At 32.6% G+C, this 16,810-nt stretch overlaps 1 protein-coding gene across 3 annotated transcripts in view; it reads left to right on the top strand.

Annotated features, from left to right (window-relative positions):
* Window positions 1–16,810, top strand: part of LOC129002299 (collagen alpha-1(XVIII) chain-like) — a 392,307-nt gene that overhangs the window by 359,122 nt on the left and 16,375 nt on the right. For 2 of the 3 annotated variants that reach the window (XM_054429992.1, XM_054429990.1), the window contains exons 12-19: window positions 2,245–2,336; window positions 3,851–3,880; window positions 6,198–6,362; window positions 7,336–7,453; window positions 9,445–9,525; window positions 10,147–10,268; window positions 11,730–11,981; window positions 15,451–15,555. In XM_054429992.1, the coding sequence (XP_054285967.1) occupies window positions 2,245–2,336; window positions 3,851–3,880; window positions 6,198–6,362; window positions 7,336–7,453; window positions 9,445–9,525; window positions 10,147–10,268; window positions 11,730–11,981; window positions 15,451–15,555 (965 nt within the window). The remainder of the gene's footprint in view (window positions 1–2,244; window positions 2,337–3,850; window positions 3,881–6,197; window positions 6,363–7,335; window positions 7,454–9,444; window positions 9,526–10,146; window positions 10,269–11,729; window positions 11,982–15,450; window positions 15,556–16,810) is intronic. The other variant, XM_054429991.1, reaches the window with a different exon arrangement.

Genomic DNA, 16,810 nt, shown 5'->3' on the forward strand with positions numbered 1-16,810 from the left:
ATGGTCAGCAGCAAGGAAATGCATTTCTTATCAAGATATAAAATCAGTTTAAAATATGCTCTTCTTTTTTAAACTTTTAAATAAAATCAACGTGTGTATTGGCAGTGCATAAAAGCTTAACAAACAATATTTTAAGTAGGTCCGAGATTTTCAAGTCCAGCACAATGGAGTGCAAGGTGTTGTGAAGGTGAATACAACTACTGTAAATGGAATAACACAATGGTTTCAGTACAAAATAAATATTACTTTTAAGTTATATTTTACAGACAAAAAAGTGGCCATAAGGAAATGGATTATTGCCGAACCTTATTAATGATCCTATTTCAAATTTGAAAAGGTAATATTCTTCAATATACACAACTTTGTGACCCTGTATATTTAATAATGTTTGTATAAAAGTAATAATTTGAAAAATAAGTAATTGTTCTAATGTATAAAAATGAAATTTTCTATTTTAATGGTGTACAACTGTGTTTCGTCTCGTATTTTTGGCTTATAATTGAAAGACCATCCTTTTAAACTCGAAAGTGTAATTACAACACTGTTATACCTTGTTATTCCTATGTTTACTACCGTTATGTTCAAACCGTTTGAAATTTTCAGATGTTTTTTCTTAAGAAGTAGAGGTTGTTATGAAAATACATTACTGTAACTCCATAAATTAGTTTATAAAAATTTTACTTTTTTTACCCTTGTATTTACAGAGTTGAGCCTAAACACCTTGAAATTAATTAGTAATAAATTACACTCCTAAGGAATATAATTGTCTATGCTTCTCATGAGAGTAATAATAATCCTAGCGAAAGACAAATTTCCGTCAACTGTCTAGCAAACGGAACTCCGTCCATCCAAAGTTAAACTATAATTAGTTTTGCCAGTTTTGTAGTGAACGAGTAAGCCCGTAACTTTTATTTCTCAGAGCTCAATAAAAAAAAGAAATCAAAGACGCTGAATCCAAATTCATTTAGAATTCAAATTCATGCAATTAAGCCCAATTGTAATTGCCAGCAAATCAATTAAAACTTTCATTTGAGATAACGAATTTGTGATGGTTCAGTGGGTCATAGTTTTAATTAACTGTCGAGTTTGTACGTGCTGAATGATTTTTATATCTTTTCATAGGAAGTACTACAAGAAAATGGGTTTAACATAGTGAATATGTGCTATAACCTTACGGAAATCATGAACAAATCCATATGATGTTCATAAACTTAAACATTTTACATGAAATCTTGAATGTTGTTTGATGGACTCATGTAAAACAAACCTCTGATAGTAACCAATAGGAGCTCACATAGTAACTATAATGTATAATTATCTAGTAAATAACTTATTCAGGCCCAAAAACACATTCTAATTTTTATATATTACATATCACAAAACAATAAAAGATATAAAGGAGTAGGCAAAAGTTTCCATGTAACCTCCAATTAACTTTTAAATGGATTACCCTACGAAAACTAAACTATGCACACCTTTATATAGCGTAAAAGTGCAAATTTTGGTTGGATTGACATTTCTCCTGGAACCTCGAAATAGGATATTTTGAGGAAGCCTAAAAAATAAAAATCTAAAGCCCCATCAAGGGGCACCTCATTTTAAAAAACCCTTAAAAAACCTTTAAAAAAAGGTTTTCATAATAGAAGAAAAACATTAAAACCCGAGTTCTCAATTTCAACCTTACTGTACTCACAACGCCCATACCAGTTCCATATGATCAACATTTCTTGTAAATATTTTATCATTTTTCAAAGGCTGCTCTTTTATTTATCTAGTGTTTTCTACAAATATTTCCCACTCATAGCCGAATTAGATTGTTCATAATTATATTCGTCATTGATAATGTAGCCTTTATGGTGCCACCATTGTTGCAATTACAGTAGTACAAAATGACGGCCATTTTAATAAATTGTACCAACCTCGGAGAACTCACATATTAAATGTTTTTAAATAACCATGAACATTATATTACACAACGATTTAGTCAAGAGACGCATACTCACGCATTGTTAAAAATGTACAAATTAGACACTCTTAATAATTATGTGTCTTGGATATACTGTATTTAAATTAAAGTGAGCATTAACAGATTTTTTTGTTGAAACAAGCCATTTAAATTAGTTCAAGAACCCACCTAAAACAATCAAGGAAAGAGATTTTTTGTGTTAATTTTCCCAAATTTAAAGTTTTTCTTTAATTCTGTTATGTATTGTGCACGTACTGACTGTGTGGTATACATTACAGGAGACCAAGGCCTACAAGGACTCCCGGGAACTCCTGGCAGCCCAGGTCCTCCAGGACCTCCTGGCAGAGCAGAGGGAACCTACAATATGGACGTGAGTGTATATGAATCTCAATAATCAATGATAGCCCTTTGCTGGTGGAATCAAGTGAAAGCAAAGCTGGTTCTCTCAGTTTTCATTGAGTATGACGAAGCGAAGCTCTTTGGGGTCAATTTAAATGCACAATGCAAACTTTCTTTTATCATCATGCAATTACAGCTGAGCAGATTCCAGCCAGACTTACCAAGGTTGTTTTGACAACTAACGAGAAAGTTTGTAAAGAAACAGATTTATATTTGATAATATATGTACAGTAAAAATTAGCTTAACATTTAAACATGTTTACATTAGGCTCTTTGTTTGCCATGTTGGTCACAAAATAAAAAAAAATATATAAACAAAGAATTATAGCATATGTTAATAACTAAGCCAATATACAACATAAATACAGTACGAGGGAATAAGGACCATTGATCAAAATTTGGGCCATAGAATCAAAACACTTTACAAATAGTAAAGTATTTTACAGATTTTCTTTATGTAATTTATAAATTGGGACCAAAACAAAGTCTTAATATATTTTAAGTCTATCTTATTGTTATTATAGTAACGTTACTTTAATTATACATTAATTTTATAACGGATACTCTGAAAATTGTTTTACAAATAAATTAAATATATAATGGATAAAGTTACTAGATTTTTTGTTATTTTCAGTAAAATTTTATAGGTACCAAGATAGAAAAATATGAGCAGTAAATATCCTCCTGAGAGAATTAATTTTGTCTCATTAATATTTAAACAGACAACTTCTTTAAAAGCAATATTTATGAGGAATTATTGGATGAAGTCACTTATTGATAAAAGCAACAATCCCTGCAGGATATTTTAAGAGCTCTTAAAAGCTTTTGTTTGGATAAGGAAAGATATTGAATAAACTAAAGCTTATATGGACTACAATATTCTTCTAAATAATTTTGATTCAAATTATCAGCATATTGATTGAACAGGCCTTTGTCCAGATGTTGACACAGGATTAAAATAATCCATTAATTATCAAATATTTTAATCAGAAAGAAAACAAATTCTTATAGCATGAACACTATTGAAATTACTCAGGTTTGTAGGTTCTATTTTTCCCCTCTACATTATATCTTTGACAATAAAGACATCCCATTCCTCTTCAAATATTTAACAAAGTTTTCGATAAAAATAAAGTAGGTGAATTCAGGTACTCAAAGAGTGTGCTGCTCTCTATTAGGGATTTTGATTGTATATACCGCATGTTTAACAATACAAAATCAATTAATATTTAGAATATGGCTGTATAACATGTGCATACAAAACACTTTTTTTTAATACACCTGTTTCAAACTATGCCCACTTGTTTGCTTTCAAATGTTAATAGTAAATAAAAATGACACAACTATTTGAATTGCGACTCTCAAATTACTATCGAAAAGGGAGTTTGTATGAGTGTAGGGGCACATAATTCTCTATTATCTTGACTAACATTACTGTAAGTTGGACAATAAACAACATTAAAACGTAAACTTTCCCTCATGCAGCCGAGTTGGAAGCCACGCTCCTTGTTTAAGGTGAGTTTTAAGAGTAAACATAACAAACTCCAATTTATCAAAGTTTCTCGAGGCAAATAATTCACTTTTACTTGTGTTATAGTTCGTAAACAGCCAGGTTTTGTGTGTTCAAAGTGTCATATTGCCTGTTTGTGTTTTAGTCAGGTTTCAGTGTAAAGGTAAACATTTATGTTTGGTTTTGGGGTAAAACCTAATTCCCTTTGGACAAATTACACACCTGATCTTGTCATAAAGTGATTGTAAAGTGTTTAGTTGGATCATTTTGATCACTTAACTAATCAGTTAACCAAAATGTGTTGTGACAGTTTTATTTTTATTTTTACAAATTGTTTTGACTTGTTATTATTGATCCTGTTGCAAGAACATTCTGATTGATAGAAGATATACAATTGTGTTCACTTATACTGCACATTAAATACTTATTTTTAACTTTTGAAAAGCGATGTTACAAGTACTCTATTCGTATTGGATAGATAGTAAACTGTATTGGACAGAATATGTATCCAATCAAAATTCAAACTAGAAAATGTTGACGAAAACAATACTTTCTTCATCCCTAGTAGCACAAATATATATTAAATACATATGAATAAATATATTTAAAATCTATTTTATATATCTCAAGTGTGTATTAATGTCAATTTTATATAATATTTAAAATATATTATATATATAAAATATGTTTTTGAAACTATTAAATATTAAAAAAATATGTTCCAATAATATATTTTAGTGAATAATATTTAAATAAAAAATGTATTTAATATCCCTTCCAAACATCCCATGAGGCCTAAACATAAAAACATAAAATAATGAAGATTTAGTATGTAAAACACAATTATCAGTTGAGTAAATTGATTAAATAGTTCATAAAAACAAATTTTGAAAAAATTACTGGATAAAATCTTTTTAGCCCGGGTGGGTCTCGAACCTGGGTCCTTCGACTTACGAGCCTCTTACCTTACCTCTGAGCTACTTGTGACTGTTACTTTTTACCGGTTATTTAATTACTTTTTATGTTACCATTGGTTTTCAAATGGTGAAAGAGCGGCCGTCAGTTGCAATGGTTGCAATACTTGAAAATTTTTTGATACTACAGTATAATATGATTCTGTTAATCTGTTTTTCCGTAATTCGTTTCTTAAACGGTCACCAGTCGCTAGCACCCTTTTCTAGCCAATCATTAGAGATTTCTATGATCACATTCATTGTCACATATTGCAATTTAAAAAATAAAACCCATCAACACTTTTTTTCGTTTGACCCAAATGTAGCTGCCGAACATGTATACTGCCTCTTACCATATGCGTAATTTTTTCTTTACGTGCATGATAGAGTGACACCATTCAGAGTACGTATTATTATTAACTTAATTTTAACGCTTTCACAATAGCAATTATCATATAAAAAATGCATGTATAAATTGATAGACACTATAAAAACAAAAACATGCAAATTATTTATTTGCTAATTATAAAAGATTATAAGTATAGATTATAGGCTATAGCCTATATTCTAAAAATATATTATTATTTTATTAATAAAAATAAATGACGTGTTTCAAAATATATTTATAAATACTTTAAATATATAATATAGTTTCAAAAATATTTTATATATATATTTAAAATATTCTTAACACATAATTTTTTTAAATATTTAATAGGAAAAATATACATATAAAACATTTATATTATAGATTCTATAATTATTTGATCAATATATATTATGAATCTATTGTATATATTCAAAACTTATATTTAATTTATATTTTGCATTGCTTTTTGGTAATATTTTAAATATATATTTGAATATATCAAACTGTTATTAAAGATATATTATTTATATATTTTATTCAAGGTTCTATCAAATACAACTTTAAATATATAAAATATTTATAAAATACATATTTGTGCTACTAGGGATGTAAAGATAAGGGTAGAAAGTAAAAACATCTATATGGTCAACGTCATTGCTTATTAACATATAAATGGGTGCAAATATTTCACAACTGATAGATAATTTTACTTGCATTATCCAATGTAATATTTTAAAATTAACATGTCCCACTATATATTTCGCTTTTCCTGTTTATTGTATTTTTTCCAGACTTAAAGTGCCTTGATGTTAAATCAAGACATAGGCATGGTTCTTACTAATTCAAAACCATTTTGCAACATTTTTCTTCTTTCTTTATTTTAATTCAATCAACTACAATTATTATAAATTAAAATATACATAAAAATATATCAGTTCATCACTTTTCAATGTGCTTTGTCGGTAAGTATTTTGAAAAACCTTTCTGATTTATAAACAGGAGGTGATCACAGGAGCCGGCCTAGACTCAGGCAGACCAGGCAGTCCTGGACCTAAGGGAGAACCAGGGATAGATGGAGTCCCAGGTGTCCCTGGAGAGAGGGGACTCCCAGGAAGCAAAGGGGACCGAGGACCTGCAGGTGCCAAGGGCAACAAAGGTGACAAGGTAAGAATAATAATCGTTCCTTACTAAGTAGGCATACATGCTAAGCCTTTCATGCTTCTTTTCTGAGTATTGAAATTAATTAGGACAAACTAAATAATTTATTCAGTTCTGTCTACAGGAAATAATAACCTATTAAATAGAGCCATATTCATACGTCTATATTTAAAGTTCAAATTAAACTAACTTTTTTATAAAAACTGCAGATGTTAAAAATTAGATTTTCTAGGAAGATGTTTTTACGTCTTTAAAATCACTATATTTGTTTTTTGAGTATAAAACAATATTCACACTTTTAGTGGTAAGCTCCCTAACGTCGAATTGCTGTATTGTTGTAGTTGAATACTTATTTTATAAATTTACTTTGGCAGCCTATACGAAAAATTACTTTACAAAATACAAGCTGAAAAAGATGTTGACAAAAAACCATTGAATTCTAGTCTATAATTTATATTTTTGAACCTATATTGAGATAAGTGACTTCAGACTTGGGTACTGATGTTGTAACTGTTGTTTTGATCAGCTGAAATGGGCCAACGATTTATCGCAATTTAACTATAAGGCCCCCATGGTATATTATCATGATTGAAAAATGTACAGTTCGAGGGGAAATTTGGGAAATTCCCATAAATTTATTTTCATATCTATTCTCATAAACATTGTTAAGTGGTATATTCTCACAGATTAAGTGATAATCAAACATAAGGAAAACACTGCAACTGGATCTGTTGTGTTAGATAACAAACCCTCCAGCCTAAACTCACCTTATCAAGAGGCATTAGGCAGAATTGAGATGTCCCATTGTTTTGATAGGATGGCTTTGCTAATGAAATAATTTCATGTATACCATCATGTTATTATATATACTTGGAAAATAGCTTGGGGTTTAAAATTAAAGCTTTGGATTTTATTTAACTATACATAGACCTTTTTTATATTCTTTTTAACAATAAATAATCATCAAAACTTGTTTCAGGGACATGCAGGGTCCCAAGGCACTAGAGGGCAGAAGGGAGAACCTGGGAAAAATGGGAAAGATGGACTTCCAGGAGTGTCAGGGGAAAACGGGAGACCTGGGGGAAAAGGAGAGAAAGGTAAGTCACTGAAAAATAAAAACAAATTATTAATTTTTACTCAAAGAAGAGAGAGGGAGATTGATGTGCAATGGGTTTTGCAGCCTAGTATCGTCATTACTAAGACCAGCTGTTTATATAGTTTAGTTATACCTTTGTTATACTAAAGAAAATTGTTATGTATATCATTGAACAAATACAATACATCAAGTATTACCTGAGTAAAACTATTTGCATCTGACTACCGATTGACAAATTTGCAAATTAGACCCGCTTCCAAAAAAAAAGTTCTTTGCTCATTTTTAAAATATAGGCAAATTAAATTTGGTTATATTTGATATTTGAAACTAGGTAGGTAGCCTATTTGTCGTAAATAACCATGGTAATGAAAACAAAATAACCATAACTAAATAACATGTGAAAGAGGTTTGGGGAAGGCGATGATTTAGACATTGAACTACCACCATTTGACTTCAATATAACAACATTATTTGAAATTTTGAATATTACCGAAATTTGATTTAATTTTAATTATAATAATACTGTTTCTACCACACAGGTCAAATATAGATTAATTATTTAGCGTCTACATTATTTTTTCATAAAATGCAGTGCTCTTTTAACTTCAAATTTACATCTGTTATCTATAATAATATTATCCAAATATGCATCACAAATTGTGATTCAAATCTTATTATGTAATTATGATCTACCATACAGGTCAAATAAAAATTAATATTTTAGCGACTGCATTATTTTTTATAAAATGCAGTGCTCTTTTACCTTCAAATTTACATCTTTTATCTATATAATATTATCCAAATATGCATCACAATTGTGATGCAAATATTATGATGTAAATATGACTTTCTGTAGACTACAAACAGTGTATCTATAATTTTGCATGGGTTGAGCAACGCTTGCTCTTAGAGTAGTACTTACAATTTTCCCCTAAAAAGGATTAATCACAGGCATTGTTGTTTTTACATAGGCCTACTGTACAAGTCAAATTGCTATTGTTGTGTCTACCCCCTACTAGGGAGCTTCATCCCTCTAGACACAGCTGTTCTTGCGATTGGACTTGTCTCCCAAACTATTAATTCACTCGTCAGGTCCTCCATTTACAATGCAGATGGACTAATTAATACTCTACTTCTTAGGATACTGCAATCTAAATGGAGATTCTTTTGGTTTATGGTCATATAGCAAAAAATTTTAATTGTAAAAATTATTTTAGTCATTACTGATTTATTGAACAATCAACAGTCACAGCATATAATTAAGAATCAATAAATCATTGTGTATATTTTATTTTTAACCAAAGTCAACAAAGAAATTTATTAAATAGCATATTAAACTGAACATAAGCCTGATGGCTGCATCATACAATAAAATAAATATTAAAAACAATAAACTGTATCAGCAATCTGACACATTCTTTCTACCATAACCTGTCAACAACCTTTGGATGGTGGGATAACATTGATATTTTATGGGGAAGATTACTTACTATACTAAAGTTGCAATAACTTCTAAACAGTAATTTGTACATCAATTGGGGCTGTACCATTTCATTTAAAATCATATGTACCATAAGATACTAATTTTTTAATTTAAATCGGTCTGGTCTGAGAGTATTTTTTTTATCCGATTCATTTGTTTTTTTATGTGTGTTTTTTATGGGAAAATCATATAAATTACAATAACTTTTGACCAGTAATTCCTACAGCAATAATAAGGGTTGTATGTTTTGTTGGGAATTAAAAGGGCTATAAACATGCCATATCTTTATTAAAATCGTTGTAATAGTTTTTGTGCGATTTTTAACAGTTTTTTATGGTTGTGTAAGGACAAATCATAATTAAACATACATTTCAATAAGTTGATGAAGAAACCACTAGTGATACCATGAATAAACGTATCCACATACTTTTACATTTGCTTTGTATTGGGGGAGAAAGTAAAAATTGTAAGAAACCTGAAAAATATAAAAATTAATGGAAATGTTGCAGGTGACTTAGGTCCTGCTGGACCCCCAGGCCCTCCTGGTATAATACAGCCTGGAGATGGAAAAGTGGCGACAACTGCTATGGGTATGGTTGTTTATTTATTGAAAATTATGTCATTCCACACTTTGTCAAATAATTAATAGAAATAAAACTGATATAAAAGATCCTTGCGTATGTCACCTAAACTAGCCACGGTAAGATAAGATAAGTGGAAAAGTAAATAATTAAAAAAAAATAAAAGTATCAAACATTTTATACAAAATAAAAATTGTTGATCCTTTTTAATTTTTTAAACTATTGAAAATAATCATTACACTTTTTAAATTTAATAGAAATAAAACTGATATACAGTAGTACTGTATATCCTTGTTTGTACACGAGAGGCGACAGACAAGATGCAAGTTTGCAGGTACCGGTATTATGGAAAGTGAGAGCGCAACCTGAGCAAGGTACAAAAGCCTGCGTCTAAAACCTGTCTCGTATCTTGTTAGTAGTATAGCCATATCGAAAACAATCCTTAATCAAATATTCTAGACACTAATATATCAAGATGGTGGGTGAGGTTTCACGTTAGACAGAAGGTATATCTTTGGAACAAGCCATATACTGGATATTGAGACATTTAACAAATGGGTACTTGGTTTTAGGTGTATTCTATTCACTTGTTGAGATGTTACATTATCCCTGCATGGTCTCTTCTGACAGGTGCTGGTCAGAAGGGAGACTCAGGAACTAAGGGGGACAAGGGAGAAAAGGGAGCCAAAGGTGACAAGGGAGACCAAGGACCCGTGGGACCCTCAGGCATTCCTGGAACACCAGGTTCTCAGGTTGGTTAAACTAAACACTTTAATATCCCAAACTGGAATATTTAAAACACTTAACTTATTAATATATCATTTTATGATACATATGTGGTAATTTAAATGTTATAACATTCATGCAGTTCTTTTTTATGGTTATTGTTTGTTATAGTTTAACTTTCATAATTGTGTTTATATTTGTTTATCACAGTCCCAGTATGGATTTGTTTTATAACAGAATACTGGCGTTTCTTGAATTAATTTTCTTTGTTGTCAATGAGATACAATGATTGGTATTATTTTTGTTATAGTACCAGAATACTAATATACTGGTTCCAACTAGTGTCTAGATATGAGATAGGCTATAATCAATGCCTGAACGATTCTAGTCGCGATTTTAATTCTTTGTCTCACCATGAGTCGGGCGTCGTCTGCTACCGCAGCTTGTTGTAAAAAAAAAAACTATTATGTAGATTGTAGAATAAACAAACAATATTTAATTAGGCAGGCTAAATTATTATTATTAATTGTGTTGCAATGTGAGTGAATTAGTAAGAATGGAATACAGTAGTGGAAAAAGGAATTTTTCTGTTTTACTTTACCATTCATTGTTCTTTTCGAAATTTGACTATTGTCAGACAGAATGACTCAATGAGGGAACATTTCTAGCTTTAATCTGACACATTACTCTAACAAACCAACTGAAAAGTGTGTTGATTCTTTCATCTTCACAAACAATGGGTACCTGTACCTATGTATAATATAAAATAGAATAGTTGACTTAAAGGGTTGAAATCAGGCCTACAGTGTAAAATTAATCCATCCCTAGTCCTATATTATTATTCGGTTGAAATTCACTTGATAGAAACTAACTTACGTTTTATTAACTAGTGTCGTATTTGCTGAATGATCTATAAAGCCAATAAAGGACTGTAGGCTAAGATACAATTGTGATTATAAAAATAAAAAGTGTATATAAACTTAACTTAGCCTAGCCTAGGAGTAAGAGAGAGTCAAACTAGGCCTATTGACATATTGAACTAAGTTAAGGAAATAAACATTAAGAACATTTATATAGCCTACAGGGCGTATTTAAAACAAGAAATAGGCCTAAAACCAATAAATTTGACAAATAGTGTGAAACTTGACAAAAATAAACAAACTCATCAACTTACATCTCTACTGTGCATTATTTGGCTTTTTACTGTTGTAATATTCAACTTCAACTGTTTTCCACTTTGACTTTGGATGTTAGAAAAACATTTACATTGATGGGATGATTTAAGTAATTTATGTTAACATGCATGAAAACAATAAGAAGGTTCTAGTTACTGACCTCGGAAACCCATTGTTGTCAGCTGCCGACATGTCACGTTATCTCTGCCCATGTTGAACTACTTATGGAGTGTCAAACTATCAAGGCTCTATAAACATTGTGTTTAAACAATACTTTCTTTACTGACTGAGTTTCTCAACTGCTTGTTCCAGGGAGTAGCAGGGGAGAAGGGAGATATGGGAGAGGAAGGAAGTCCCGGACCCTCAGGACCTCCTGGTCTGAAAGGGGAACCCGGAGAGAGAGGACCTCCAGGTCTGTTGGCACCAGGAACATTTGCTCCCATCAAGGGAGACAAGGGGGACCCGGGCAAACGAGGAAGAAGAGGCCGGCCTGGACCCCCAGGACTGGCGGGAGCCCCTGGAAAACCGGGACCTAAGGGCGAGATGGGTCTTCCTGGATTTATGGTAAGAACATTAGTATGTTATGAGACTAAAATCACCATTCAATTGGGATGAGCATCGATAGGAAAATATAGGAAAACCGACTGGAACAGTGGCGTTGTCCTGTAATCCAGCTACTCGGAGGTCACAAATTGTGGATATTTATAGGCATGCACTGTGGATGCGATGCTCCCTGGTGTTGATTAACGTCCGCACTAGTGAGTACTACGACTATCGGCAGTACTATCCTGATAATTAGACCAATTCGTTAATTACAAGGAAAAATGTGGTTCGGATTCCACTATACACTATAGGTCCCTTAGTTGCCATAAGCTGTATCGGGCTATTAACCTTCTGTCGGGCGCATTGATTTTCAAACACCAGAGGATGCTCACGGAAGTTACCTCCGGGAATACAAGAATTAGGCCTATATAATGATGAGTAAAAAAACATTTTGATATCAACAAAACTGTAAGAAAAACATTTTTATGAGTTATTACACAAGGCCTATTAGGCCTACTTAAGTTTTATATATAAAATAGAAAATGTTATAATAAATAATAAAAGTACGTTAAATAAGTTTTGTGGATAAAAAATACTTAATTTTTGTACATATACAGTAGGCCTACTATCGTGTAAAGTTAGAAAAAAATTGCAATGGTTTATGACATAAAAACACCTATGGTCTTATGAAAAAAAATCATTTGTTAGAAGTAGAAGGACTACTCATTTTGTCAAAGTTCTTTTTCCCGAGAAAAAAGTCCCCGAACAACCCGTTACATCACAGGTCGCTCACGGAAGCTACATCCAGTAGTGAAGCAAACACTCCCCAACGTCAACTGAGAACTGGGAAAGGGGTAAGAGTAGCCGAAACCGATTCCCCAAAAGAGGTTTGTGAGGTACGTCAGGCGATAGACCTGCCGAACGCAAACTTTGGTTTTTATAATGAAAAATATGGTGACCCGGAGGTAACTTCTGTGATGCGCCCGATGGAAGTTTAATTAACAGCTGTTTCTAAGGAACCTGTTGACCTTGGTCACTAACAAGACTACAAGATTGCGCCATCTTTCTACACTCATATTTGGGTTAAAAGACGCACATAGTGGTGTCCCCATCTTAAATAATTGATAATTGAATTGAATTTATCGATAGTAACATCGGTAGGCCTATTAACCAACAATGTACCAATAACATCGTCGGGAAAACATCGGTGTTTTCAGGACAAAAACATCAATGTTTTCAAGGCAAACACATTGATAATCGATGTTTTTTTTCATTTACAGTTTTTCCTCTGCTCTTTGCCTCAGCTAGAATAATTAACCTAGGTATTAAGGAGACAAAGGATAGAATAATCAGGTTTACCTTTAGAAATGTAGGCATCCCACTTCTCTACAGTAACTCAGAAGAAAACACAAAAGAAACACTGAATATTTCGAGGCCACTGGCCCTTTTCTCAACATTGAGTCACATGAATGTGACTTCTCAGACAATAAGCCCACTCTATTCAAACCTAACCTAGGTATTAGATAGACATTTAGATCTGTAGTTTTTCTTTCACATTTGCAAAGCGAATTACTGGTATTGCCTATGCTAAACTGCTGCTGAAATTTATTACATATAAATGATTTCTGGCGGCATTAAGAACAAGACCCTTTAAAATGTAAATGTAGATATTTTATCTCACTCTTCTATTGACTAAGTCTAGTCCTGTTCGCAATATTTTTAGATTCAATATTTCATCACCATTTCAATAGACTGAAGAAAAATTTACTTTCTAAGACCAAAATTCAAATTTTCATTAAATAACAAATTTGTTATCCTACAGAAAAAGCTGATATTTCCATAGTTAGCCTAAAACATCAATGTCCTGCCATCGAACATTGGTAGAAAAAAACATCAACTATCGATGCTCATCCCTATTACCAGTGCTATGCTCTAGCCGCAGTTATCTTTCGTAATCACAGAGAAGAAAGATACTGAAGATACAAGATTATGGGACAATCGTAGGCTTTTAGCTCTGGTAGGCCTATGTTGGGGTGGAAGTGTACTTGTAACAAACAATGAAGAGCCTGAACAGGGATGGCCACATAGCATTGTTGAATATAATTTGCTCTAGACACCAGTAACTCATGCTAGACACCACTATGGTGGACAATTGAACGCATCGTCTGTATCTTACTTCTCTGTGTCATTGTTAAGCTACTTTTCTTAGCCTTTCTATAGGGTACCCTTATTGACTTGAATTTTTTTTCTGCATCCTTTTTAGGATTGTGAGGTAAGTAAAACATTTTTCTGTAAACCTATTACTTGCTAATCAATTACTTAACAGAATTTGAGCTAGAATTATAATAACTATTTGTGTATTAAAAGCGCCAAGTCAATCGATAACTGTAGATAGTCATAGGCCTACATTTCGAGAGCAGCAATGACTGTTTGTTCTTGTAATATACACAACATTTTTTAACCACCATAATTAACTTATCATAACACACAGATAAATCTTTTAGTTGTACCTATATAAAGTTTACCTTTTTACATAGGCTTTTGCAGTTGGTTTCATGAGAGGTCTTGATGGTACTTTTTGGCATCAACCATGTTGTTTCTACATTGTTGCCACTGAGCCTATTAGTGATGACACGGTTTTACGATTAAATACACCACCATAAACTTTCATTCAGGCTGTGTTTTTTTTCAACCAATCATTCGCCAAATGCATTAAGTTACCGGATGTTAGTACTTTTTGCAAACACAAGTGGAACTGAATTGACCGAATGACACTTAGTAAATGAGCAATTTTTGGTTAAGTTTACAGCTAAATGTAATCATTTCCATGAAGTGGTAACAAAAATTCATTCTTACTGTTTTAATAATCATTTTGTTGGATTTGTTCAATCAGAGATGGTGCGGACCCAACTTTATGAAACGAGGGTTGACCGTTAGTTTAGATTTCCATAAAACTCTCGTCGCAGCCAAGCGTGCGAAATCAAATCTGAGACAAAGGTCAAGTTACCTATTTACTTCATCTTGGCCGGTTTTCACTTCTTCGAAACATTTAGTCTTCGAGGGCTGGTATTGGGTACTTCGCTCCACCCTCAAAGCAGCCTGCACTGCTACTTAACGCGCACCCTCGAGAGACTCCAGTTGGGCCTTTGCGTCTCACCCCGCTTGTGGGCACCACCTGAGCGTTATGAGCCCGGTGCCGCTGGTTGTCAAGTTGAGCCCCAGTACCCTGCAATAGAGCTGTGTTGAGCCGTGTGCTACTGGTTGGCAAGTTGAGCCCCAGCACTATGCAATAGAGCCGTGTTGAGCCGTGTGCCACTGGCGGGTGTCATGAACCTCAATGCCCTGCAATAGAGGTGTGTTGAACAAAGCCTATTGCTAATCATCTGTTAACCATTGTTTGTCTGTTTTTCCAGTTTCTAACTTATCAATAGGCCTAACTGAAATTAGTTATTGAACTATTGTTTACTGTATTTTATTGAATCTATCACAGGGACTTCCCGGAAGACCTGGAGTGCCTGGAGAGATTCATCCCGGATGTAAGGGAGAGAAGGGAGAACCTGGACAACTGCTTGATGTCTATGGAAACTCGGTGACTGTAAGTAGTAGTTTAATTTATGACTGATAAAATTTACCCTTATCATAAACTTAAATAGTATCCAGTAGTGTTGTGTCAGAACCGAATCTGAAATCTCAAAACCATCAACACTTTGGAAAAGTTTCGGTTTCGAGATTCTATCACCGAGTTTCGAGTTACAAAAGTTTGGGAATTGAAGATTTTGGCAGTTTTTTTTTTTTGAAACTGGTGACATTTTTTGTCATTATTATTGTTAGTAACGCTGTTTCCACACAAGCTCGTAGCAATACTGCAGACATATCACCATCAACAGTAATACAGTAGAGTCCTGCAAACTCGACACTCGTTAACCCGGCAGTCTGGATAACTCGGCCATCACCTGGCTCAGAAAATTAGTGATTTTTTTTTCGGAGTTAAACATGGACTCCAGCCAGCTCAAGTTAAATAATTTGCAACTCATACCAAGGAGTTGTTTTACTATATCTGATGACTTAATACTGACTTTTAATATTTAAATAAAAAAGGCGGTTAAAAAGCTTAAAAATTGTATTGTTCTTATTTTTAACCCTAGTTCTCGATAACCCGACATTTCACAAATTCGGAACCCTTTCAGTCCAGATTACGCTGAGTTTGCGGGACTCTACTGTAAAACAAGTAAACTGTATTCTGAACCTCAAAAGGCATCTTAAATACTATATTTCAAACGACATAGGTACAATTCAGTTTCATATCAATATTCCATAACACAAAGAAATATTGACTACTCAATTTTCTAATTAATCTAATATTCATGTTTATGTTGGTGTTAGGGGTTTAATTTATTTTAAAGTTAGTTGTTTATAAAAAAAAATCTGCCCCTATTCAAGTTTAAGACTATCAAACAAATATTTATGTTATGTCAGTGTCAGGCAGATCTAGTCCGGTTAAACCAATGTGCTGATAAAAATTGTCCGGTTAAAGAGATGTCATTTCCGTTGAGTGTAGTCCGGTTAAAAGGTGTCCGGATAAGAGGGAGTCTACTGTACACCATAAAAAGGCAGTGACTAAACTCACAATTGAACAATAGTTAAGTTTGTAAATGGCACTTTGACGAGTATACTCGTCGCACGCAGTAAATGTGTTAACAGCGTTAATTTATGTGTCATATTTTTTACATGGATAAAATTGTACAACGACTTATCATCCAATACATAGACTTATATCACTGCCAAAAAATACAAGCTTACTTATCATTAAGTAGTTTTCAAATGATAAGATATCTTTATAATTTAGATTA

Source organism: Macrosteles quadrilineatus, unplaced genomic scaffold (assembly GCF_028750875.1).
Source record: "Macrosteles quadrilineatus isolate MER2022 unplaced genomic scaffold, UCM_ALF_1.0 Scaffold_9__3_contigs__length_116548681, whole genome shotgun sequence".
In the NCBI taxonomy this organism is placed as follows: domain Eukaryota; kingdom Metazoa; phylum Arthropoda; class Insecta; order Hemiptera; family Cicadellidae; genus Macrosteles; species Macrosteles quadrilineatus.